The 27,401-nt window shown below is 46.4% G+C and overlaps 1 protein-coding gene and 1 long non-coding RNA gene across 2 annotated transcripts; both read right to left on the bottom strand.

The window, feature by feature from the left end:
- Positions 1-325: 325 nt before the first annotated feature.
- Positions 326-2,009, bottom strand: LOC134467343 (uncharacterized). The gene is made up of 2 exons (XM_063221238.1): positions 584-2,009; positions 326-478 (listed from the first exon to the last, which is right to left on the bottom strand). Exon 1 carries the CDS (start codon positions 1,829-1,831, stop codon positions 1,013-1,015), a length of 819 nt encoding a protein of 272 aa, XP_063077308.1. The 5' UTR covers positions 1,832-2,009; the 3' UTR covers positions 326-478; positions 584-1,012.
- Positions 2,010-9,798: 7,789 nt separating this feature from the next.
- LOC134467977 (uncharacterized) lies at positions 9,799-12,623 on the bottom strand. Its single transcript, XR_010038668.1, has 5 exons — positions 12,037-12,623; positions 10,913-10,982; positions 10,617-10,721; positions 10,090-10,168; positions 9,799-9,992 (listed from the first exon to the last, which is right to left on the bottom strand). It is a non-coding gene; the product is annotated as an uncharacterized LOC134467977 (long non-coding RNA).
- Between the last annotated feature and the right edge of the window lie 14,778 nt (positions 12,624-27,401).

Here is a 27,401-nt window from a genome sequence, read left to right on the forward strand (position 1 = left end):
CTCAAAGTAAAAGAGCTGCGCTATTGGTTAGCAGGGTCGGCAGCTACGACCTTCTATTGGTCACAATGATACATTGGTCACGTTGGATTAATTTATGCAGACCGTATACAGTAGGTCCGTATAATTATGCAAAAATTATTATTAATATACCTAGGTTGATTTTACTTAGTATATTCACATCATTATAGGCTGCACTGTGATGGGGCTTTAGCATGCATGCATGATGTGAATTTATTGATAAAATGAAAATTAATGAAATGAAAATGATTTTTTTAACGCTTTTAATATCACACCAAACAATGTACACACACTTTGACAATGTCACGGACCAGACAGAAGAGGACCACAAATGCGTCACGATTTGAAAGTTTATTGATCTTTGGGGAAAGGGAGTTGGGAGAGCGAGTCTTGGGAACCTGTGTGTGTGTGTCCCCCAGCAGCAGAGAAGCATCCGATGGTGGTAGAGGGTCCGGGAGTCCTGGGGGGGAACACACACACAACAGGAGAGATCAATGAACGTGGAAGTACAGGCAAGGGTAGGCAGTAATCGTGGTCTTAAAGTCAGAAAGGCAGGTCGGTTTACCGGGGATCAAGATCAGGCAGGTTTGCAGAGCGGAAGGCAGGTCGGGTTGTCAGGGGCAGGAGATCAAGCAGGTTTGCAATCGGGTCCGGGTTCGATCACAGGAGTCAGATTTGTAGCCAGGAAACAGGAGTCACAGGAGTGAAGTTTACAGACGGTCTGACAAAGGAGAACTGAAAACCAGAGCTTTAAATACAGAGGTTAATGAGTAGAGGGAATGCAGTGCAGCTGGATGGCCAATGAGGTGAGAGAGTGAGAACAGGTGGAGCAATTAGGCAGAGCAGAGTGGAGAGTGAGGGATAATTGAAAGTGATTAGCTTGTAGACAGAGGCCAGGAGATATCATGACAGAACCCCCCCCTCAAGGGACGGCCCCAGAAGTCCCCAAGCAGCACCACCAAACCGGGCGGGAGGAGGGGGAGCCGGCGGAGGGTCAGAATTCCTCAGAGCGATCGGACTCCATTGCTTCGTCCTCAGGGGTAACCGGCAAATCCGCACCATCCAGTGGCCCCACCGCCTCACCATCCGAAAGCACATCAGAATCCAGGACACGCGCCGGGACTGGTCCAGGCTCAGGCATCGGGCGGGCTACAGGTCGGGACCCCCTGGGGCGGCCACGCTGGACGGAGGGCTGGTCAGGATGCTGGCGATGGAAATCAGTGATGAGTGTCCGATCCACGATTTGTCTGGCAGGCACCCAGGACCTTTCTTCCGGACCATAACCTTCCCAATCCACCAGGTACTGGATTCCTCTTCCCCGTCGTCTGGACCGGAGCAGTCTTCGGACAGAAAAGACAAGGCCTCCGTCAATGAGACGTGGAGGAGGAGGAGGAGGCGGCGCAGCCGGTTGCAGCGGGCTGTTGTGAACTGGCTTTATTTTCGAGACATGAAAGGTAGGGTGCACTCTCATGGACCTGGGTAGTTGTAGCCGGACAGCAGTTGCGCTGATGATCTTCTGGATGGGGAATGGGCCAATAAACCTCGGAGCTAGCTTTCGCGACTCAACTTTGAGTGGCAGGTCCTTGGCAGAAAGCCACACCTTCTGGCCCACATGGTAGGTCGGCGCCGGAGTCCTCCGACGATTGGCCCCGATAGAGTAGCTGTCGACAGATCTGAGGAGTGCCGCACGGGCTCGAGCCCAAGTGCGGCGGCATTGCCGGGCATAGGCGTGGGCTGAGGGGCAGGTGACCTCTCCCTCCTGGCTGGGGAAGAGTGGTGGTTGGTAGCCGTAAACACACTGAAAGGGGGACATACCAGTGGCAGAACAGGTAAGGGAGTTGTGGGCATACTCCACCCAAGTCAGTTGTTTTGCCCAGGCCCGGGGGTTAGAAGAAGCCGTGCAACGGAGTGCCTTCTCCAGTTCCTGGTTTGCTCGCTCTGACTGGCCATTGGACTGCGGGTGAAATCCAGATGATAGGCTTACTGTGGCCCCCAGCAGATTGCAGAATTCTCTCCAGAAGGTGGAAGTGAATTGCGGGCCCCGGTCTGAGACAATGTCCCTAGGCAGTCCATGTATCCTGAAAGCGTGGTCTAAGACCACCTGGGCGGTCTCCTTGGCAGATGGTAGCTTTGGGAGGGGGACGAAATGCGCCATCTTGCTAAAACGGTCCACAATGGTGAGGATAGCAGTCATGCCGTCGGATGGGGGCAGGCCAGTTACAAAATCCAGAGAGACGTGGGACCAAGGTCGTGAGGGTACAGGTAGGGGCTGGAGCAGGCCGGCTGGGGGCTGGTTGGAGGATTTGTTCTGGATGCAAACGTGACAGGCACGGACATATTCACGAACGTCCCTCCACAGAGTTGGCCACCAGAATCGCTGGGAAAGCAGACGGCAGGTGCGATTGGATCCAGGGTGGCAAGCAAGACGGGAGTCGTGACCCCACTGCAGAACCTTAGATCTCAATTCTTTAGGGACAAAGAGACAGTCTGTGGGGCAGTCACTGGGCCCAGGTTGGTTGCGGAGAGCATCTTGCACTTGCTTCTCAACATCCCAGGTTAGGGCAGCGACAACACAGGGGCCCGGCAGGATGGACGCAGGTTCCTTGATGTGCATGTCGTCTCGCAGAAACTGACGGGACAGAGCATCAGGCTTGGTGTTGCGTGATCCTGGGCGGTAAGACAGTGTAAAGGTGAAGCGGGTGAAGAACAGAGCCCAGCGGCACTGTCTGGAATTCAGACGTTTGGCGGTGCGGATGTATTCGAGATTCTTATGATCAGTCCAGACCAAGAATGGGACCGTTGAGCCCTCCAGCCAGTGGCGCCACTCCTCCAGAGCAAGCTTGACAGCCAGTAGCTCACGGTTGCCGATGTCGTAATTCTGCTCGGATGGTGATAGCCGGCGAGAGAAGAACGCACAGGGGTGTAGTTTGCCATCCTCTGCTGCTCGTTGAGAGAGCACAGCACCAACACCCACATCAGAGGCGTCCACCTCCACTATGAACTGCCGGTCAGAGTCAGGCATCTGGAGGATGGGGGCAGAAGTGAAGCGTGACTTGAGGGTGCTGAAGGCATCACTGGCTGCTGAGGTCCAGATGAATGGCTGTTTGGGGCTGGTCAAGGCAGTGAGAGGGGAGGCAACAGTGCTGTAATTGCGGATGAATTTACGGTAGAAATTAGCAAATCCAAGGAACTGCTGCAGCATCTTTCTATTTTCTGGTATGGGCCATGAAGTCACAGCTGACACCTTGGCTGGATCCATTTGGATGTTCCCCTCTGCTACAATGTATCCCAGGAAAGCCACGGACCGAGCATGGAATTCGCATTTCTCTGCCTTGACGTATAGGGAGTTTTCCAGGAGGCGATTGAGGACAAGCTGGACATGGCGGGTGTGTTCTGACTGGGTTCTGGAGAATATCAAAATATCGTCGAGGTACACAAAGACAAACTTGTTCAACATGTCCCGTAAAACATCATTGACCAGAGTCTGGAACACTGCAGGGGCATTTGTGAGTCCGAACGGCATAACCAGGTACTCATAATGGCCAGTTGGGGTGTTGAATGCCGTCTTCCATTCATCTCCCTCCCTTATTCGCACAAGGTGGTAAGCGTTCCTCAGGTCCAGTTTGGTGTAGACTGTGGCTCCCTGGAGTAGCTCGAAGGCAGAGGTGAGCAGCGGAAGAGGGTACCGGTTCTTGATGGTGATGTCGTTCAAGCCCCGGTAGTCGATGCAGGGGCGAAGGGACCCATCCTTCTTCCCCACAAAGAAAAACCCAGCACCAGCAGGAGAAGAAGACGGACGTATAATGCCAGCTGCCAGAGAATTATTGATGTATTCTTCCATTGCTCTTCTTTCGGGGGCTGACAGAGAGTAGAGACCACCCTTGGGTGGAGCGGTTCCTGGACGGAGGTCTATGGCGCAGTCATAGGGCCGATGGGGAGGCAGTGAAGTGGCCTTGGCTTTGTTGAAGACTTCCCGGAGTCCGTGATAGCACTTCGGTACGTTGGAGAGGTCAGGGACAGAATCGGCGGGTACTGAACTAGAGGGTAGCATGGCAGAGCGCAGACAGGTCCGGTGGCAGTCCTTACCCCACTCAGTGATGGTCCCGGTCGTCCAGTCAAGATGCGGGTTATGCTGGCGGAGCCAAGGGTAGCCCAGGATAAGTGGTTGGCCCGGGGAGCGGAGCAGGTGAAAATTGATAGTTTCGTGGTGATTGCCTGACAGGATCATTGAGATGGGGGTAGTGACGCTGGTGACTGTGCCAAGGAGATGACCATCAAGAGCTCGGGCTGGGACAGGACAGGGCAATCGATGGCTCCCCAACCCCAACTGACGGGCCAGCTCAATGTCCATGATGTTGGCCTCGGCACCGGAGTCTACTAGAGCGGTTAAAGTGTGGGTGGCTTCAGAGAGGAGGAGTCGAACTTGAAAAAGGGGCTTACGGTTGGTGGAGGGTTGGGTGGACATCGAGCTCAACCGGATCCCTCCTACGTCCGGTGAGCTGCGGCTTTTGCTGGACAGGAAGCAACTCTATGGTTCTCACCGCCACAGTACAGGCACAGGTTGGATGAGATACGACGCTGGCGCTCCGCAGGAGTGAGAGATGCGCGGCCACCCTACTAACAATTTTTAGTTCTACGAAGGTTCCTGGAACACAAGCCCTTGGTTCCAGTTTAGTTCTGGGTACGTCCCCAGAGAGTCATTTTTGGTTATTTTTCCATTCTCACTTGGTTGGCAGGAAAGTTTAACTTTCGTTCCTAGAATGTTATATGTGTAGTTCCCATTCCGTTCCCTTATTGTTCTCTCACCGTCACTTTATTCCTGTTCATGTCATGTTTGTTCCCTTGTCGTTCCCATATGGTTCCCTTAACCTTGTTGGTTGCATATTTGGTTCCTTAGACATGCTCCTGATGTTCCCCCAACCTTGTTTATTATTGTGAAAGTGTTTTGATCCTGCCCCACTATCTCTCACCATAGTTGAGGTACCCTGATCATGGTACTTAAGGACCTCCCATCCTCCACCATCACTGAAACACCCTGCGCCTGGCATCAGCTTGGCACACTGCTGTCTTAGAATGATGATTAAAGTTGCTGAAAACATGTATGATGTCTATATTTTATATATCAGTCTATGCCGTACTGTACCACAATGTGAGATAAATATCAGCTGAGCATGTATGAACACAATCTAGTGGGGATTAATACCAAATGTTTTCCTTAATGAAGTTTAAAGATAATCATACCATCTACATCAAGTGCACAATGGCACAAGCAATGTAACATGTGCTGTTACTGACTAGCTCACAAAGCAAGGCACAAGATGTAGTTAACAAATGCCATAAGCCAAAAGCGCTATTAGCTTGCTTGCAAAGCAGTTAAACAAGCGCTATGCTGTGCCATGCTGACCAGCCAGCAGGCAGGCAGGCAGGCAGGCAAATAACTAAAGCACTCTGACAGCAGGTTTATATACAGGCTCAAGAGTACCATGTGACCAGATTGATTAGGAGTTTTTCAGGTGCAAGCAATTGAATCATGATATACCAGCCCTAAGTAATTAGGTTTGGCCAGGCGCTGATGGACAGATTGGTTGTGAAGGGCCTGCTTGTTACCGGCAAAGGTGTAACAAGTTCTCAAGTTATTTCTTTCACTCACCACATCTTTTGTGTGATGTTGTGTGCACAGCCAAACCTTAGATCAACCCAACCAAGTTGAGTTAAATGAATGAAATGGAATAAAAAAAATAGATTGTGTACATGATTAAATCTGGAGGAAATACTGTTACTAATATGTAGACGTATATGATTTAATCGGGTGGACAGTCATCATTGCTTATGCTCTGAACAACACAATATAAACAAAGTTGGGGGAACATCAGGAGCACGTCTAGGGAACCAGACGTGACCAGACCTATAATGTAACCATCAAGGTTATGGGAACCATATGGGAACGATGAGGGAACAAACATGAAAAGCAATAAAGGTACGGTGAGAGAACGGCGAGGGAATGGAATGGGAACCACACATATATCGTTCTGGGAACTTAAATTAAACTTTCCTGGCAACCCAGTGAGAACCAAAACAGAACCAAAAATTACGTATCTGAAACGTATCCAGAACCGAACCGGAACCAATGGCTGCTTGTTTTTTACTGTAACCAAAGGGAACGTTTCTAAGTGGTAAATTTTGGTTTGGTAATAACCCCAACCTTTAGAGAACCAAAAGTCAAACGTTCTCTTTACGTTCTGTGTTACTAGGGCAATCTCCATGGGCTCTGGCGGGTCAAGCTGGCTCTGGGGAGTGGCTGAAGAGGGTGGCCGGGCAACAGAATGACTCAGAGTGCGAACAGATGGCTGGGTGGAGCGTCCCTTTTCACGTCGACGAGTCTGGATCCGACGATCAATCCGGACAGCAAGAGCGATGGTCTCATCGAGCGTCGAGGGTTGGTCATGCGAGACGAGTTCGTCCTTCACATAGTCTGCCAGGCTGTGAAGGAAGGCATCCACCTGTGCTGCCTCATTCCATGAACTGCGTCTTGCCAAGGTGCGGAAATCAATGGAAAAGTCTGCCACTGTCCGGTTTCCCTGGCGGATGGTCATCAGAGCCCTGGACGCCTCTGCTGTTGATGAGTCTAGGTCGAATACCTTCAACATTTCCTTGGCGAAGGCATCGAACGAAGCGCAGGCTGGAGTCTGCCGGTCAAATTCAGCGGTTCCCCACAGTCGAGCTCGGCCCGTCAGGTGAGTGATGACGTAGCCCACTCTGGCCCCCTCTGTAGAGAAGGTCCTGGGTTGAAGCGAGAATTGGACCCGGCAGCTGGTTAAGAATGCTCGTACTTGGGCTGGGTTGCCGTCGAAGCGTTCAGGATTGCCGATCTTTGGCTCGGGGGTGCTGAGAGCAACAGGAACTGGAGCCGCTGGAACTGGAACCCCCGGAACTGGAACACCCGGAACTGGAACATTGGGATCCTGGAAAGACGCTGGGGCAGAGAGGAGACTTGGTGCAGATGGTGCCGTTGCAGTTGTAGCTGGAGCAGGGGTATGAGCAGATGGAGCAGGAGCATGGGCAGATGGAGAAGCCATGTTGGTGAGCATTTGTAAGATCTGGGCTAGCTGTTGTTCTTGCTGTTGGATCTGCTGTTGATGATGGTGAAACTGCTGTTGTTGTTGGTGACCGAGCTGAACTAATGACGAGATGTCTCCAGTCATCCGACGCACCTCTCCCTCGGTCTGTTCCAGGCGCTGCATGGCAGTTGGTGTTTCAGGGTTTTCAGAGGTTTCCATGCTGGGTGAATCGTGCGCTGGGTCCATGCTGGTCAGACCGTTCTGTCACGGACCAGACAGAAGAGGACCACAAATGCGTCACGATTTGAAAGTTTATTGATCTTTGGGGAAAGGGAGTTGGGAGAGCGAGTCTTGGGAACCTGTGTGTGTGTGTCCCCCAGCAGCAGAGAAGCATCCGATGGTGGTAGAGGGTCCGGGAGTCCTGGGGGGGAACACACACACAACAGGAGAGATCAATGAACGTGGAAGTACAGGCAAGGGTAGGCAGTAATCGTGGTCTTAAAGTCAGAAAGGCAGGTCGGTTTACCGGGGATCAAGATCAGGCAGGTTTGCAGAGCGGAAGGCAGGTCGGGTTGTCAGGGGCAGGAGATCAAGCAGGTTTGCAATCGGGTCCGGGTTCGATCACAGGAGTCAGATTTGTAGCCAGGAAACAGGAGTCACAGGAGTGAAGTTTACAGACGGTCTGACAAAGGAGAACTGAAAACCAGAGCTTTAAATACAGAGGTTAATGAGTAGAGGGAATGCAGTGCAGCTGGATGGCCAATGAGGTGAGAGAGTGAGAACAGGTGGAGCAATTAGGCAGAGCAGAGTGGAGAGTGAGGGATAATTGAAAGTGATTAGCTTGTAGACAGAGGCCAGGAGATATCATGACAGACAAGAACCATGCAACTACACACATACCCTGCAAACAATATACTCTATATGCAGTGATTTACACAGCACTCAGGTCACAAATGTACAACTAGGAAACATTTCATTACCGACAGATTAGGTTTGGGCAGGCGGTCATAAGCTTTAGCGCACGTATCGCACGCTAGTGCATTCAGCGTGTTGGTGCGACGCATTTTGAATTTAAATCGTGCTCCTCAACGCACCAGTAAAGCGCTTTCATGCACTTTTGACACGTGACGAGGTTTGCGCAGTTTTCCCCGCCGTGTCGGCGATTTTGTTTTGTCACAGTGCATTTGTTACTAAACGCAAATATGCTTTGCTGTGCCCTAACCAAAACCACCCCTAAACCTAACCTGTCAGTGAGTGAAGTAATGTTTCTGCTGCTTTACTTTTGCCAAGAACAGCGAGATTAGGCGAATTTCTGCCTAAATTGTGCCTAAACCAAAACCATCCCTAAACCGAACCTGTCACAGGGCGTTGTGGAGCACGACTTAACTTGAAAATGCGTATTAGACACCCGCGATAGTGGGTTCAAATCAGCGTGTCATAGATACGCCTAGCCTATGCATGATGTTTGGGAAGGGCACAATTCATAAAACTCAGAAACATACAATGCTTTTTCAAAAAAGGGTTCTATGTTCCCCGCTGCATCCAAGTAGACTGCTGCCACACTGCTAAGAGCAGGTTGTTGTTACACCTCTGACAGGTTAGGTTTAAGGATAGTTTTAGTCAGGGCACATACAAAAATGGATTTGAGTAAAAGTTGTCAATTCATAGTAAATACGTGGTAAATATGAAAGTAAGAGGAAAAAATAGTACAGGTACTGCCTTTTAATACAGACTATACAGGTATGTACAACATTATAAACATTGCTGTTGATTTCATGTTCTTCGGCCGCCAATCATGCCAGAAGGGTCTACTGAAGGTCTCTGGTCACTGTGTCCTCGTCATACTGCAACAGGCACTCAGTCTCACTTCTGGGAGCTGTAGAAACAACAAATAAATTAATACTTCACCATGCACCTCATATTGACATAGCAAATACATAAATAAGCAAGTCATATTGAGCCCAACAGGGATAATCTTACACTATTTTTGTCTTCTATAGTCTCATGCACTATGTCTCCCTGCCAGGATATGTAGGATGTAAGAAAATAAATCAAAACATAGCAATGCACAGCATTGACAACTTATCTATAAAGTAGCACACGTCATATTGCCAATGTAGGCCAGGGGTGGGGAACTATGTCTTGAGGGCCGTTTGCAACCCTTGAGGCCGTTTTATCTGGTCCCCGATATAATTTTTATGTTATTCAGCTTCACATAAAATGACATATTTTGTAAAGGAACCTTAGAAAATACATTTGCAATACAATTAAGTTATATTCAGGGAAGCTGAAGAAGGTGGTGTTTGTTTAAATGTGGCTGCCTTCAATATAGGTCTAAAGTGAAGGGGAAAATCCTGGTTTGTGTTCATAGTACGGCCCTTGGAGGACTTTTACGGCCCCTCGGATGAATTTGAATTGGCCCTTCGAATGAGAAAGGTTCCCCACCACTGACGTAGGCTATAGGTTACGCTTACCCTCTTTCACTCCTCTGTGGAGAGACTGTGCTTATTTCAGGTTGGCTTCCAGACGCGTCTGTAGCACAGCACACAGGATTGCAGGACACAGCATCCTACAGGACACTACAAAAAACAAACAAACAAAAAAAAAACAAGGGGAATGAATAAATGACCTGCCCAGTTATTAAACAAATGAAAATTGATGTGCCAGAGCTGTGGTAAAAGTAACCTTGGGTCCAAATCATCTAGGCCTAGGGTGTGTGTGTGTGTGTGTGTGGTAAATCCAGTGTGCACATTATTCAGATATGAGAATTAATTCATTCATTCATTTTAACTGACATCAGTACATACCCATATCAGTGCCATTTCACCCTGCCAAGACACTGGACCTGGGTCTATTGGAGCTCTCTGCTCAGGGTGTCCTCGCCATACTGCAGCAGGCACTCTGTTTCTATAGTTCCTAGAAGCGAGACAAATAAATAAATAAATACTTCACCATACACCTCATATTGACATAGCAAATCAAGACCTATTGAGCCCAGCAGGGATAATCTTACACTATATCAGTTTTCTGTGGTCTCTTGTAAGATTGGCCCATCACCATTCTGCAGGACACTACCGTCTCCCTGCCAGGATCTGTAGGATGTAAGAAAATGAATCAAAGCATAGCAATGCACAGCATTGACAACTTATCTATAAAGTAGCACAAGTCATATTGACAATGTAGGCCAGGGGTGGGGAACCTATGTCTCTAGGGCCGTTTGCGACCCTTGAGGCATTTTTATCTGGCCCCCCGATATAATTTTAATGCTATTCAGCTTCACATGAAATATACATATTTTGTAAAGGAATCTTAGAAAATACATTTGCAAAACAATTAAGTTATATTCAGGGAACCTGAAGAAGGTGGTGTTTGTTTAAATGTGGCTGCCTTCAATATAGGCCTAAAGTGAAAGGGAAAATCCTGGTTTGTGTTCATAGTACGGCCCTTGGAGGACTTTTACGGCCCCTCGGATGAATTTGAAGTGGCCCTTCGAATGAGAAACGTTCCCCGACCCTGACGTAGGCTATAGGTTAAGCTTACCCTCTTTCACTCTTCTGTGGTGAGACTGTGCCCATTTTGGGTTGACCTCCACACGCGTCTGTAGCACAGCACACAGGATTGCAGGACACAGCATCCTGCAGGACACTTCAAAAAACAAGGGGAACGAATAAATGACCAGTTCTATAAAAAAGAATACCCTGAAAAAGAACACCCTGTTGTTTCTACAGCTCCTAGAAGCAAGACAAATAAATTAAATACTTCGCCATGTTCCTCATATTGACATAGCAAATGTATCAATGAGCAAGTCATATTGGTCACAAAGAAGTTAATCTTACATTCTTTCAATCTTCTATGGCGAGTTAGGCCTTCAGGTGACTCGTCTTCGCCATATTATGAGACAGCAGCCTGTGAAAACATGGCAAATAGAATAACCCATTAACCTTGGGTCCTAATATAATACATGGACATAAACTAGCCTACATTATTTAGACAAGGTCAGTAGACCTCCACGTGAAACAATAAGAAAAAGTGATCATGGTAGCTTTTGTAGACTACGTCGCTACTTGAGGAAAAATAGCTTAACTACAGGGACGTTAGCTACTCGATACATGGTAGTGACGCTACGACCAAGCTACTAGAGAATGTAATTAAACTAGTCGCTTCGCTACTAACTGCCCAGCACTGAAAACCAAGGACACTCCCAACTGAGATCGCTCCCGGACGTGTAGTCCCAGGTGTTCCCATCACTCCCGGACGTGTAGTCCCACCGATTATATTTCACGTATTATCATACACTGCCACATACAAGCAATTTAAGGTTAGGTTTAGGGTTAAGGTTAAGGTTAGAAACAAAAAACTAACATCAAAGATAACTAACTCCGTTATATGGCGGTGGGATCGATAGTCTGGCTAGTGGGAGCGAGCCGACCGGGGAGCGTCCTGCGTTGGGAGCGACAATCAGGGAATGGAAAACCAACATACCCAGACGGCACACCAGTCTTGCCAACGTCGCCTAGATGCATTTTTGCCGCTGTAAAATACATTGGCAAGGCGTCTAAGCGTTAGTTCATCAGCGAAATGCCGGGCAGACGTGAAAAATGAGCAGTGTCCAGCATCTAGTTGATGAGCTAACGCAATAGCATGCTAACGGTAGCCTTTGTCTATCTTTAGGCAGGGGAAAGGCAACTGAGAACGAGCAATGTCAAACAATTTACCATCAACAAGTATACTTAACACATTCACCACAGCATTTTGTCATTACGATGCTCGCAAGTCATCAGAATTTACTAGCGTACAGCAGCAACTAGTGTAGGCCTAGTCACATTGAGGGGACTTGAGCTACCAGCTATGTAAAGAGGCTGTGCTACAACTTAGCAATGGCGGATCTGTGTTCAGAGGAGCTATTCAGTCGCTCTTGAGTACTGAAACTTTAAACCACAGTTGAGTAAAATGTACTTACATGTATGTGAAGCCCATTTTCCGTTGGTATGTGAGGAACTTTCCCCCCATATCGCCAAGAAACTTGTAACAGTGAAACCACACAGACAGCGCGTGGTTCTGTTCAATCAGGAAGTGTTGTTGACCGCGGTAGATGGCTTCTTTGTGGCTTGTGTGTGGAATTCGCATTGTGCCAATTAGTTTTACTGCCACCTAAAGGCTTGGTGTAGAACTAATTTAACCAGAGACGGTCTATTTTCAACTAACTTGAACAATCCTTGCTTTAGTTCAGAATACCATTTAAAAACCAGAGTGGCCAAGCACATTGATGTTTTTCCTCAAAAGCAGTTGAGGAACCTTTTTTAATTCGAAGGGTCACTTCAAAATGTATGTCCAAGAAAGATCATTCAGATGATTCTATTTTGATTGCCTATTCTGTAGGTTCATTTAAATGTTTATAGCACAGATCAAATTGTTTGATCAACTTAATTTCTGAGCTTATAGTATCATAATAAAATGTACTGACAGCAAAGCTCTGGCTAGTAGAAAGGTTTAATGCAGGGGTGGGGAACCTTTTTAATTCGAGGGGCCACTTCAAATTCCTACCATGGTCATAAAATCCTCCGGGGCCCGTACTATGAATACAAATCAGGATTTCCCCATAAAATTTAGGCCTATATAGACACCTTTAGGCCTATATAGACATATTTAAAGGTAGACACCTTTAAAACAGTCCCCACCTTTTCTAGGTCCCCTGAATATAACTTAATTGCATTGGAAATGTAATTTCTAAGATTCCTTTAGGCCTGCAAAATATGTCATAGGCCTATTTAATGTGAAGTTGCAAAACATTATAATGATATCAGGGGCCGGATAAAACGGCCTCAAGGGCCCTCGAGACATAGGTTCCCTACCCCTGGTTTAATGGTTAGTGATTCTGAAAAACACCACTGGGCAGCGTGAAAAAACATACACACAGACACAGACACACACACACACACACACATTTTAGTAAAAGCCCAAAAAATGCCCTAGGGCCCCCAACAATCCCGTTGCCTAGGGACCCCAAAATCCTAGAAACAGGCCTGCCGACCCCCCACTCCCTCCCACTCACCTGACCTCACCCCACCCCACCCCACTTGAAATTGACTGGGGCAGCTCCCGACCTGGGGTGGATTTTTCGAATCCGACCAAAATTAGCCTTCGGACCAAGTAAGTACGAACGAAGTCCGACACAACAACTAACCAACAACTATGATTTCTCGAAAGCCTCAAACCAACAAAGTCCGATGTAGGTACGAAGTAAGTCCGATGAAATTCCAACCAAGTAAGTTCAGACGCACGATGAAGTTGTCGGAAATGCTCGGAGTGTCTCGCCTCAGCTCGGGTGCATTTGTCGCAAAGCAGTGACGCTGTACCACACAGTGCCTGTCAAATTCAGGCTATACATCTATCAAAGTCCACAAATCTTTGTCAACACAATCATGTCCCCGACTTCACCCCTCTTCAACTGCAGTTACCAAATGCGACATTACAATCCACCATGTATTATTTTTACTTAGGTTTTGCATATAATGTTTAATATTGTAGGCTATAGCCTACCACTAATATGGAAGCACGGTTGGTGGGTGAGTGGTTAGAATGTCGGAATTCCATACACGTTTGCCGTTTCCTTATCGGAGGCGTGAGTTCAATCCCCGGTGAATATAGCCCTAGGCTATATAATAACCACCCATCACATCTTTTTTCCAGAACGGCAAGCGAAGTCATTCTCACGCTCATGGGCAACGCAACACTTTCAACAGGTCATGGCCAGGCAGATTGCAGTTAATGCTGCTTGAAATGATAACTGAAATTACGCTTGAGAATTAATAAAACATATCAGAATGTTTATTTAATTTTCCAGTCTGCACGCGTCTTTACGCGCAACGTAAGCGGGTGGAACTGCCATTATTGCCGTTGTACATAAAGACCCGCAGGAAGGGACCTATGGAAGGGGCCGTTAATGTCTGTAAACATGGCACATTCAAAGTCCTTCAAGGTCAGAAAAGACCTGTTAACACAATCATATCCCCAAAATCCACCCCATTAAATGCAATAACCAAATGTCGGTCTACACATCACCATCAATGAAGAGCAATGGGCGGTGAATGGTAAGCGCGAAGGCATTTTCAGTGTGACAAGATTTCGATTCCCTCAGTAAGATAGGCCTACATTAAACGCAGGTGCCTATTCCTCTGCGTAACTGTTTATCCAACCTCTGTGTGTGTGCGTAAAGTGGCCGATCCACGCGTGCTGTTGGGCGCGCTTGTGGAGCTCTGGCATCCGAGAGTCTTTGCCTCGTAGCCACGCACGCAGTCACATTAAGGCCAAGTCAAATTGCTTTTCACCTGTATTTTACAAAAACACAAAACGATGGCCCAATTCACACAGATAGAGAAAGAATGACACGATGCGCTGTGTTGTTTTCTGATCCCCCTGACTGCACTGCACTTCGTGCGCCATGGGCCATGGCGCTATTTGGAGTGTGCTCACTGCTGAAACAACATTTGCTTTAACAGTAGCCTATTGGCCGGCTACTTGTGACAGACTTGTATTACAATAGTAGAATTGAAATGAAAAGAAGAATATGAATACTATAAGACCTAGTAACGCGAAGAAGTGTCCTATTCTTGTCATCACGCGCGTCATCGAGCGCTCGCCTTTCCGAGTGCCTTCCCATTACGCACTATTTCAACATACTAGGGCAGTTGCATAATGTCCATTTTTTGAACTTGTTGTAGCCTACGATGTAGTTTGGAGTTCTTGTGGACTAAGGCATAGCCTACAATGCAAGGAATAGGCCTACAAGAAGGATCACCGCACACTGGTGCCTTTTAAAAATAATAGTGAACAGCGCATTTCGCAATGGCAACTTATAGGCTACATGTATTTCCATGTAGCCTATGCTTGTTGGAGTTTAATCAAAATGTGCTATTGGCTTTGTTATGTGTGGAGATATGTGAGCAATTAAATAATCTACATTCATGCGAGATGCTGCTTTTGGTGTGGGTTCAAATCCCGATGGTAATCAAACGGTTATTTTTTTTGGCGCAGCTTTGATTGATCGGAGCTCGTGAGGCACGATAGTGAAACATATAATTTCCTACTATATTTGGACAATATTTTTGTCCCCTGTTTGAATATTGTGTTGGTGGGGTTTTTTTCAGCCCTGTTCGTAACATGACTAGACATTTGGTGTAGTGTGGGTCGGAGGCTTGTGCACTTGGTGGCAGTAATCGATCGATGTTGCTTGAACTCTGCCTGAACCCGCCCCAAACCACGAGCAAGAGTGACGTGCTTCCCAAAACAAAGGTGAACTAGCTAACCATGCTATTCGTTCCAATTCCGACAGTAGTACTAACGAACAGCCCCTACTTCGTTTTGCAGGAACACCTGAGTCGTTCGCACCAACATCGGACGAACGACTAACTACATTACTTGTAAACATTGGTACTTTGTAAGTCTTAACGAAGTGTTCCAGAAACAGTTTTGTCGCAGCTGGGTCGTTAGTTGCTACCTTAGTTAGCAACGAAGGTTTCGAGAATGTTAGCCCTGATCACTGGCATTTACATATTAAAGGCTCTTCTAAGAAGGGGATGGGAGGGGGGCATGGGGGAGCCGCAAATGCTGTGGCTTGAGGTATGAGGCAATTTAAGGTGCAAAACTCATCCACAAATTCCTCTTTTCATGCAGTGTAACAACAAGCGATTTCACTTCGCGATCGTGCAATCGCAGGGTCGCAAGAAAATCAAAACTCTTCGAAATCCTGGTTGTGACTCGTGGGTAAATCGCACAGTTAAAGCAGTGCTACGACCCGATTTGACACTTCACATGCACAATTTTAGGGCCGTGGTGCGATTTCCTGTTGAGCGCGACCTCATCTCCACATCAGGTGCGCATGTTCCCTCCTCTGCAGACCGGAAACATGTCTGTTACGTTGCGCAGTGTAAGCATTTGGCTCGCATCCGACTGTCGGCTCGTATAGTGTGAGGACGTGAGTCGTGAGATGTGAACTTTTAAATAGTGAAATTCCATCGTGCAGTGTGAGCAGGAGCTTAATACCCACGAGCGAAAATATCGCACAGTGTATGCCCGGCTTAAGTTGCCCCGTTCTTGCCTACTGACCTGGGGTCCGTTTCTCGATTCTTGTCGTTGCTAACCGTCTTAAGACCGTCTTAAGACTGTCTTACCATTCCCTTGGATTCAGTGGTGAGCGTCGCTGTCGAGAGAGAGTTGAGTCGCTCTTACGAAGGACGTTGCTACCGTCGTTAGCAAAGACGCTTTCGAGATACGGACCCCAGCCCTGCTAGCTATCTTCGCCGCCGGCAGCCCTAAACAGCGTGCGAACGGCACCCACCCCCGAAATCTTAATCTTAATAACTTTTATGGACGGTTTGATTCTCCTGGCAACAAAGCCAGATGCAATGCTGTTTTAACCAACACTTCTCAAACCACAACAATCCACCCTTCAGTGGAGGAAGTCAGATATTGCCTCTCAAGAACAAACCCAAATAAAGCGCCCGGACCTGATGGCCTCCGTGGAAGGGCACTGAAGGCATGCGCAAATGAACTAGCACCAGTTTTTACTTATTTATTTCAACTTTTATTGTCCACCTGTACTGTTCCGAATATGTGGAAGTCCTCAGTCATTAAACCACTTCCAAAGAAGCCGGGGTCAAAAGAACTCAATGACTTTCGCCGGTTGCCTTGACCCCCATTCTGGCAAAATGCATGGAGAGGGTTGTAATCAAACATCTCACTGCATCCCTTAACCAACACCAGGGGTAGGTTTCTGGAATCTGAGCAAAATTAGCCTTCGGACCAAGTAAGTCCGAATGAAGTCCGACACAACAACTAACCAACAACTATGATTTCTCGAAAGTCTCAAACCAACAAAGTCCGATGTAGGTACGATGTAAGTCCAATGAAATTCTAACCAAGTAGTTCAAACGCACAATGAAGTTTTCGGAAATGCTCGGAGTGTCTTGCCTCAGCTCGGGTGCATCGCAAAGCAGTGTCGCTGTACCACACAGTGCCTGTCAAATTCAGTAGGCTAATTACATCTCTATCAAAGTCCACAAATCTTTGTCAACACAATCATGTCCCCGACTTCACCCCTCTTCAACTGCAGTTACCAAATGCGACATTACAATCCACCATGTATTATTTTTACTTAGGTTTTGCATAAAATGTTTGGATTAATATTGTAGGGTATAGCCTACCACTAATTGGGTGGGTGGTTAGAATGTTGGAATTCCATACACGTTTGCCGTTTCCTTATCGGAGGCGTGAGTTCAATTCCCGGTGAATAAAGTAGCCTAATAACCACCCATCACATCTTTTTCCCAGAACGGCAAGCGGCCATTCTCACGCTCATGGGCAACACAACACTTTCAACAGGTCATGGCCAGGCAGAGTGCAGTTAAATGCTGCTTGAAATGATAACTGAAATTACGCTAGAGAATGAATAAAAACACACAATCTTTATTTCTGTCAGAACCATTTCAGTCAAGAAACACAAGAGAAGAATATAAATGCAATTTCTTTTATTGAAATTATGAATTACATTTGGCGGTATAGCTCTGTTCGGAGGAACCCCCCTATTTCCATGAGCAGCATGGAAAAGCATTTAGTCAGGGGGCAGCAGCAGTTTAGGGAATTCTCACCCCAGCAGGACAGGGCGAGAGATAACCCCCATGAACAGAGCCAAGCGACGTGACAAGAGAACATGTCACATCATACACGACAAGGTGGAGCAGGGGAGGTGGTGGGTAGCAAAAACCGAGCAGCATACAGTTGAGAGGAAGTGGATAGAATTTAAAAGGCGTGCCGAAGCCGTGTGGCCAATCGCTAGGGAAGAAAGATTATCAGCTGAGAGAATGCACCTGGATCAATTAGGAATTAGATGAAGGGGAGGGCAGCAAGCTTCTTGACTACCATGGCCTGGCCAGAACTTACGTTAGTACTTTAATTTAATGTTCCAGTCTGCACGTCTTTACACGCAACGTAAGCTGGTGGAACTGCCATTATTGACGTTGTACTTAAAGACGCGCAGGAAGGGATGGATGTAGTCCTATGGAAGGGGCCCTTAATGTCTGTAAACATGGCACATTCAAAGTCCTTCAACGTCGGAAAAGACCTGTTAACACAATCATATCCCCAAAATCCACCCCACCGTGTGGAGCTCTGGCATCCGAGAGTCTTTGCCTAGCAGCCACGCACGCAGTCACATTAAGGCCAAGTAACTAACTGCCTTTCACCTGTATTTTACAAAAACACAAAACGATGGCCCAATTCACACAGATAGAGATAGGCTGTGTTGTTTTCTGATCCCCCTGACTGCACTACTGACTACTTTGTGCGCCATGGGCCATGGCCCTATTTGGAGTGTGCTTACTGCTGAAACAACATTTGCTTAACAGTAGCCTATTGGCCGGCTATTTGTGACAGACTTGTATTACAATAGTAGAATTGAAATGAAAAGAAGAATATGAATACTATGCCATAAGAACTAGTAACACGAAGAAGTGTCCAGTTCTTGTCATCGCTCGCCTTTCCAAGTGCCTTTCCATTACGCACTATTTCAACAGATTGCAGTTGCATAATGTCCATTTTTGAACTTGTAGCCTACGATGTAGTTTGGAGTTCTTGTGGACTAAGGCAGTGTTTCCCAACCAGGGGTACGTGTACCACTAGGGGTACGCGAGCACACTGCAGGGGGTACTTGAAAAATGCTATTGTTATAACAAATGTATGGAGCAGTCACATCAGGACAGAGAAAGCGATATACAACATGTATTTGGGGGTACTCATGGCATAACTAAGAGGCTTAGGGGGTACGCGAGACAAAAAAGGTTGGGAAACACTGGACTAAGGCATAGCCTACAATGCAAGGAAAACAAGAAGGATCACCGCACACTGGTGACTTTTTTTTTAATAAATAGTGAACAGCGCATTTCGCAACTTATAGGCGTATGTATTTCCATGTAGCCTATACTTGTTGGAGTTTAATCAAAATATGCTATTGGTTTTGTTATGTGTGGAGACAGGTGAGGGATTAAATACTCTGCATTCATGCGAGATGCTGCTTTTGGTGTGGGTTCAAATCCCGATGGTAATCAAACAGGATATTGGCGAAGCTTTGATTGATCAGAGCTTGTGACGAAGCACGATAGTGAAACATAGAATTTCCTACTATATTTGGACAATATTTTATCCATATTTGCACACTGTGTTGGTGGGTTTTTTCAGCCCTGTTCGTAACATGACTACAGTAGACATTTGGTGTAGTATGGGTCAGAGGCTTGTGCACTTTGCCTGAACCCGGCTCAAACCACGAGCAAGAGTGACGTGCTTCCCAAAACAAAGGTGAACTAGCTAACCATGCTATTCGTTCCAAATCCGACAGTAGTACTGACGAACAGCCCCTACTTCGTTTTGCAGCAACACCTGAGTCGTTCGCTTCAGCACCGGACGAACGACTAACTACATTACTTGTAAACATTGGGACTTTGTAAGTCCGAACAAAGTGTTCCAGAAACAGTTTTGTCGCACCTGAGTCGTTAGTTGCTAAGTTAGTCAGCAACGAAGGTTTCGAGAATCGTAGCCCAGGACTGCAGTTCACAGGAAAACAAGGAACATTTTCGATGACCCCATCCATCCTCTTCACTCTGAGTTTGAACTGCTGCCCTCGGGGAGGCACTACAGATCATTCATTGCTAAGAAGTACATTTATAAACATTCTTTTATCCCAAATGCAATTTCCATAGTCAATAAGCTATGGAAAAGCTAGAGATATTTTGAACTAATGCCTGACTTGCATATAATGTGTGTGCTGGGAGGGTGGTTGGAAGGGGGGGGGGGGGGGTGGATGCAGCATTTGTATGTGTTTTTTCTGTCTATTTGTGTTTATCTGTGTTTATATCATGTTTTTTACCCTGTGAGACCAAAGGCAATTTTCATGCTTGCATGATAATAAAGTATAATCTAATCTAAATTGTGAGTGAAATTCGGCATCAAAGCAACATGCCAAGTATACACTCCTATGCCCAGCCTTATCTCCTGCTCTGCCTGCTAACTATCTTCACCGCCTGCAGCCCTAAGCAGCTACGAACGGCACCCAACCCCCGAACCGTGAGTGCAGCTTGGCATCAAGCAACCAGTCACTTCCCAAAGCAGTCACCATGTGCTGTGCTCCTCTTTTTGTCCCTTCTTGCCCACAAACACAGTGATCACCTGTAAGCAGAGCCAGCGCTTCACTCTCGTTACCCAGAGCCATACAGAGGGTAGAGTTGCGCGATTGGAGGACCAGGAATTAAATTGCAGCCCCGCCTTTCAACGAGATAGAGGTTGTGCCTAAAGCGGCTGTCTTTCCAGAAACTCAACATAGAACCACCACATTAAAAGACAAAATGAAGGACTAACAAACTATACTGCGGGGTAATCACCACAAATATGTAAACTACCAACTGTCTCGGTAATGATAATCACAACAGTTTACCATCTGTGATGTTTATCTGAAGTTATCACTACAAACAGCAAGTCTTGTCATATTCCCTGAATTGCATCGCATCGCATTTGCTGTGTGCTACTCCCACTTCTAGGCACTAACATTCGCAACGTTTAAGCAGTTCTGAGACGCTAAACAGCGTATTTTGCTAATGCGGAAGTCGGCCCTAGGACACAGTGGAGATTGCCCGACTCTCCCCTCTGTATGGCTCTGTCGTTACCTACCAGATGAAACCAATGAAGCCACCAGCTTCTACCTTTGACCCCTCCATCAACACAAAACAGGCAATCCACTCACTAATGGGCGGTCATTACATTATCTTCCAATGTTAACAAGCCAGAGCCATTGTGTGATGACATTGTATTGACATGTTTAATTTAGCTCAAGAGCAAAGAGACTTTAGACAAGTAGAGCAACCACAGACGTCATCACAGCGTAGTATGGAATGATGACGAGGGGAGTACAATTCATCTTCTACCGTCAGTATTGGAAGCATGGCTAAGTGCAATGCCACTTCCGCGAGGGTCGGAGTGTGGAACAGGTCATACTCATGAACGGCCATCCGGGTACTTTGCTCTTAAATTTGCGTTACGCCCCTTTATGGGTGAAAACAAACCGAATGTCTCATTGACTTACATGCTACATCGGCTAACCTAAATGAACACATTCCATGCTTCAGCCACGGCTGTTTGGCTATATTATTCGAACAGCCGGCAACACAACACGTTTTCGGCATGTTGCACGTGAACGCTTGTCTACAGGTCCGTATCTTACGTTTATTAAACCCCAACATTACCAATTGACTTGCATGGGTTGTTTTCCCCCACAAATGGGCGTAACGCACATGGAAAACGTCACGCCGTTCATGAGTATAGGACAGCGTGAATGTTTGTCAGCTGTCCTTAATTACCCACAGCAATTACTTCTGACCACACACTAAACACTGACAACCGGATATCTTCTTTCAGCGTATTTTTACGGAGTTTCCGGCTGAGTACAACATTTTATCCATCATGGTGTCGCACCCACTGACCATGCGCAAGGAGTTAATTTTCCATCCACTTGTGTCCTCAGGCCACGCCCCCGTACTACACCGTGGCTAATGCATCACCCCCTCGCCCTCACTCATGTTCTGTTGCTCTATCCCAATGTGACTACAATCAATATATTTGTTATTATTACATTTTTCCACGTACCCCCTGAGGTGTGCTGGCGTACCCCCAATGGTACACGTACCCCTGGTTGGGAAACACCGGCTGAAATCATGAAATGCACTGTTGATATTGTGAGGTAATTAAACTGCACAACTACCGATGCTTTAGTGAATGAACACAGAACACACACTAGGCTATTGGCTAAAACTAAAAAGCCTCCAAAGATCATTATCAACAAGTACCTGCTGCCATTAGCTGGATGGTTTCCAACCTGCTTCCTGATAATAGGCCATTAAGTGGGCCATTGCTCAGTTGAATGATGTATTCAGTAGATGGGTGATTCTATAATTCGAGTGACCTTTTAAGCCATGTGCTTTATTTACAAATTCCATTAACTATTAACTTTCCCCTTTCCTGCTAGGGAGAGCTCTCAGTGTTATTGTAGAGCATACAGTTCACATTGTCAAAAATCCACCACCACAAGAAAGGCAAACACTGAGTGCACACCAATAACACATTGTAACAAAACACATAGAATGCAAACACAAAAGTAATCGTTTCCACAGGTCAGAAGTCAAAGAAACCCTGACCCAATTTTATCAAGCAAATACTGGCGACTAACAGCCAAACAGTCCACCACCACAGCACACATCAAACAGCTAACGAGCCAATTAACTCCCGAAACCATAGCGCACTTGTGCACTTCGGGCACTGTGTTTCAGTGCCTAGGGCGCTCACGCTGAAAATTTCAGTTGAGCCAGTGCACTAAAAGTGCCAGGATGATCCCCTAACAATGGTGGAAAAATGCAGTGCTTGAATGATGGACACTGCACACACTAAAGGGCGGCTATGTTGACAATGACACGGTGGAAATGTGGCATTCAGTTCAGTAGAAGAGTTTGGTCAACAGTCTCCTAATTCTGTAAGTAATATTGATGGGACACCAACCTTTTCATGCCAACCAAAGTATTGTGTGATTGTTGCCCTTTGGGGTGAAGGAAATGTAAATACAAGCACCATACGCTGTGCAGTGTAAACAGTAGCCAACTGATATTTTGGCGAGCTAATGCCATGCTCAGCCGTCACTTCCAGCGAGGGCACAGTGTAGTGCTCAAATTTTCCCATGACACTATGCACTGAAGACCTCAGTGCACTGTGTGCACTATCTGTCAATGCACTGACACAAGTGCGTGATTTGAGACATCGGCCGTGTCTCAAATGCCGCACTTGTGCACTTCGGGCACTGTTTTTCAGTGCTTAGGGCGCTCATGCAGAATTTTTTGTAGATAAGAAGTTCAGTGCACTGACAGTGCCCGGATGATGCCCTAACAATGGCGGACAACGCAGTGCTTGAGCGATGGACACTGTACGTTCAGAACGGGCGCCATGTTGCTGACGCAGCGGAAATGACATAACGTTAACGTTGGCTTTGTGCATAAAGTGCTCTGGCTTTGCGCAAAGAACGTGGACCTACGTTATTGACTTTGTGAGCGGCCAGCTGATAACAACAACAAACATGGCAGAGGATAGACACGGCGAAAGTAGCCAGGTAGCCACTGGAGTTCCCTCAGTCCATAGATGTAAGTTGTATTTCCAATGTTTCAAAAATGTTATATTGTGTTCTGCAGTCTCACAACAATTGACAACGTGAAGTCGGAGGTTACAGAGGATTAGCACCCTCATGAATGCATTGGTAGAAGGCACACTCCTTTACGAAGAAGTGTTCAGATGGCGAAATAACTTACTTCCAAGAATTGAATACATCCATATAACACATGTGTACGATGTAGCTATTGTAGTACTGGCTGTTAATTTCATATCTAGTTGTTCGTTGGCTAGCTGTCGTTCGTCGTTGTTGTCGGATGTTGCTATGGTGACGGCACAGCCTCCCTGCCGTGTACAGGAGCTGTCGAAACTTTCAAACTTTGTAGCTGTAGTTGTTAAAGTTAGGTTTTGCTTTACTGTCGTGTGCAGAGTCATCCATTTTGTGTAAACATCGTCAGCCGAGGTGTTTTTGCTTCACTGCTTGTAGGATGGGCAATTGCTGTTACTGTTACGATTGTCTCCATTGTGTAGTTTGAGAAGAGAAAAGAAAAGAGCTTTCAAACAACACTACAGACAGCTTTTGTGACTAACACTGACTCATATAATCAAGGCTGAATGTATAGTTGTGACAGAGCGCAACGCGTCTTTAAGAGCGGTTCCTCCCGCTTATGGTTTCAATGTTGCCAAGTGCAAGGACTAAAACCACAGTTCCAAAGACACTCGAAATACAAGCTATGTTGTATATGTTTGCTGTGGGTTTTGTGGGGCTGTTGAAGCACATTTTGTGCGGGTTCATTTGTCACACCTTTTTAAATATGTCAACCAGAAATGTTTGTTACACGTGGTCAGAACAAAAGACGCGACACAGGTTTTAAACAGCGCAAGCATTTATTAACGTTCATTGCAAACACAGTAATGTTAAGATTCTTTGTGCGCACAATTTATCATCTGAATCCTTTTCATGCTGAAGTTTAGTTAACATCATGGTTAGCCCAAATGTTTGTTGATACTTACCTGTCGTTGTCTTCCGTGGGCAGGACCAAACCAGACTGAAGGTCTGGGAGCGCTTTTCACTGTGTCTCCGCGACGCGCGGGAAAGTGGTAATTAGTCCGGAGAGAATTTAGTTTTAAAATCTTACGTAAGTGTTTATTAAAGGATTTGACGTCAGCACATTGTTGTGATATTTGTATACATGTGTGTAAAATGTTTAGAGCTGTTAAAATCTGTCTAGTTTCATTGATTGATTTTAATTGTGTCACGACTGTGAGAGAGTCTTTTAAATACGCGCAGCTCGGCTCATTCGGGAGATGGCCGCTGCACTGTGAAGACGCATGTCTTGAGCTCTGTGTGAGTAACCCTGACAGACAGAAGTAGCCTAGCTTCGTGGGCTTTTGTCCCAGTTTTTGTTTTATGTTTTTCATCAGTGTTTTTGTTTGTCCTGTTTGTTGAAACTGCCGGCTTAAAGAAAATAAAAGAAAAGCTATTTTTGCACATTAGTTCCTTGTTTGCCTATCATTCTGGCTGACCACTCCATCCGCTCGGCACACTCTATTACAATAGTGTCCTACCCTCACACGTGAACCTTTCTTAGTCTGTTTCTCCCTTAATATTAGTGTCAGACTCAAACCAATGCAGTTCTGGGGTGCTACCCTGCTACAAAAAGGCACACCAAGTATGATTGTTATCCCTGTCGGTCGGGTCCCAAAGTTTCACGTGAAATTACCCTATTGTCTTGGTCTCCAGTTGCTGACCACAATCTCTGGCACTGTTTGGATTTTGCTATTCACTTGGTTTGATGATATTTTGACCTTGGACGCGACAGGTGTAGTTCCCATGACCTTCGGGGTTGGTAATGCCTTGGCCTCTATACCGGTCTTGGTAATGTCTTGCTTTCAGACTAAGCAGTCTCGACTACATCACTAGCAACTGCCAATGCGGTGGTCTTTTGTCTGTCTGCTGTATGTATTAGCGACATTAATTAAAAAGAGGTTTTCTCTGGCTCTTTCCTTAATAATAGGACCTGAAGAAGCCCCACACAGGGGTGAGCACGGAGGGGGGGAGTCCACTGACGCTTCTTGGAAGTGGTACACGCAGATGGATGACGTATTAGGGGATTGGCGATCCATAACACCAGACGTAGTGTTCGCCTCAGCGTGCCGAGAAGTGGCAGTGGCCTCACCTCCTCCTGTAGAGGATGCCACTTCCAGCAGCCCCTCCACCTCCAACATTCCCCCAACCCCCAAGAAGAAAAAGATGGATGCCACAAAAGAAATCCTTTCGGCCCTCAGAGAACAGGACCGGCAGCAGGAGGAGCTTCTAAGACAGATGGAGAGGGACCAGGAAGCGAGGGAGGCTAGGGCGAGGGAGGCTGTGGAGCGTGAAGAAAGATTCACACATTCAATGATGGAGAGGGAGGAGCGCTTCTTCCGAGAGATGCGGGACAGGGAGGACAGGGCCCGTGCTGACATGAGGGCAAGGGAGGACAGGAGAGAGGGACAGGCGGCAGCCAGGGAGGAGCGCCTTATGACTATTTTGGAGAGGATGACAAAGTAGGGTGTGTCTACTTTATTTCAGTATTTATTTATAAATCCATCCATTTACTATTTTTTTTTTTTATCTGTGTATTTTATGTAATGTTTGTATGCATTTATTTAATAACACATCTCTGACTTTCGTTTGGGGAGTCCTTATTTCAATTGGATCAATTGGTAACAATAGATGAAATGGTTATATTTCATGTCTTATTTCGTATGTACAGTGGTGCTCATATATTTACATACCCCATTTAGGGCTGGGCGATATGACGAGACATATCGTGAGGACGAGAGAAACGTGTCTATCGTGACCTTTCTCCTCTATCGTTTATATCGTGATAAAAAAATATTTTCATTATTACAGCTAATACACATTTTAATATAATTTCACCTCATAATATAGCCCTTTTATGATTGTAAACATGTGCAAAAAATAATTTTAAAACTACTTGTGGGCCAAACTAGGCTATTTTATTGTTTTACTCCCATTATTTTTTTTCTGCTCGTATGCTGTCGAGAGCGCGCACGCAGCCAATTCAGTCTGTTTGACTCAAACTTTGAGTCTGCAGTCACTCCTCGGTTGGCGCCCCCTAGAGTGCAGTACCCGGAAAAGTGTCTTTGCCACTGCCTTGCCAGCAAACGTGACGAGCACCGGGCAGCAAGCGTGCGAATCATGGCTGGAAAAAGGCGTTGGACAACTTACCAAAAATGAGCCAACTAGATGCTGCGGTGAAGTTTGGCATTCCTACCTGCGCTGTTTTGTAGATTCTGAGCACGAGACTTCCCCCCCGAGCCCCCCTCCCCCTTGCGCTTCTGTGAAGCGCATCTCTCCTACACAACCGCTGCTCAGTGGATCTCGAAAGTAATGGAATTGACACGTTCCGTACGACGCACTATGGGCTACACATTTTGGCCGGTGATGAAAACAGTTATAAAGCCCTTCGTGCACTTTCACTGGGACTTCTCGTGAGCACATCATTCTCTGAAATGTTTAACTTGACCCTCTGTAGCCTACTTGGAAATCCACCACCATTTTTCAGCAGAGGTAGGCTAAAAGTTAAAGTGACTCGATGCTATGATGCTGCGCATGCCATTGAGTCCCAAACAGTTAGGTTTGACTTCTGGGCATGAAACGGTTTTGCAAATGAAATGCCCTTTGTTGTGTTCACTGATATATTGGTAAAAATACAACAAACAGAATTGTTCCTCGACAGCAACCAGCGTGAGTCAAGTGATTATTGGGAAGCATAACGTGGTTGGGGACAACGCTGGTGGGGACGAGAGCAAGCAATAGGCTATTGCGTGCTGTTTATAACAAGTTCTTACATAGGCTATTTACAAATGCTTTCAGCTTTGTTCAGTTTCATATTAGGCCTACTGGTATTCTGTAACATTAAGTAGGCCTATTTAAAATGCGCTAATATAATTTACTGACTAATTAGTCATTTTTTGTCAGACATTTTGTCCGGTCACATTTTATTTTGCCGGTCATTCATGCCAATGTCCGGCCACAGTTGGCTAACGTGAACCTTGCTGTTTATGGCCGCAATTTGCGCATCTGTGGTGTTCTTGGTTCGTGGGACTCTCACATTGGGAAACGAG

This window comes from Engraulis encrasicolus, chromosome 17, assembly GCF_034702125.1.
Source record: "Engraulis encrasicolus isolate BLACKSEA-1 chromosome 17, IST_EnEncr_1.0, whole genome shotgun sequence".
In the NCBI taxonomy this organism is placed as follows: domain Eukaryota; kingdom Metazoa; phylum Chordata; class Actinopteri; order Clupeiformes; family Engraulidae; genus Engraulis; species Engraulis encrasicolus.

Excerpts from the sequence above, each read along its gene's own strand:
- LOC134467343 (XM_063221238.1), bottom strand. The coding sequence starts at position 1,831 with ATGTCCCCCTTTCAGTGTGTTTACGGCTACCAACCACCACTCTTCCCC.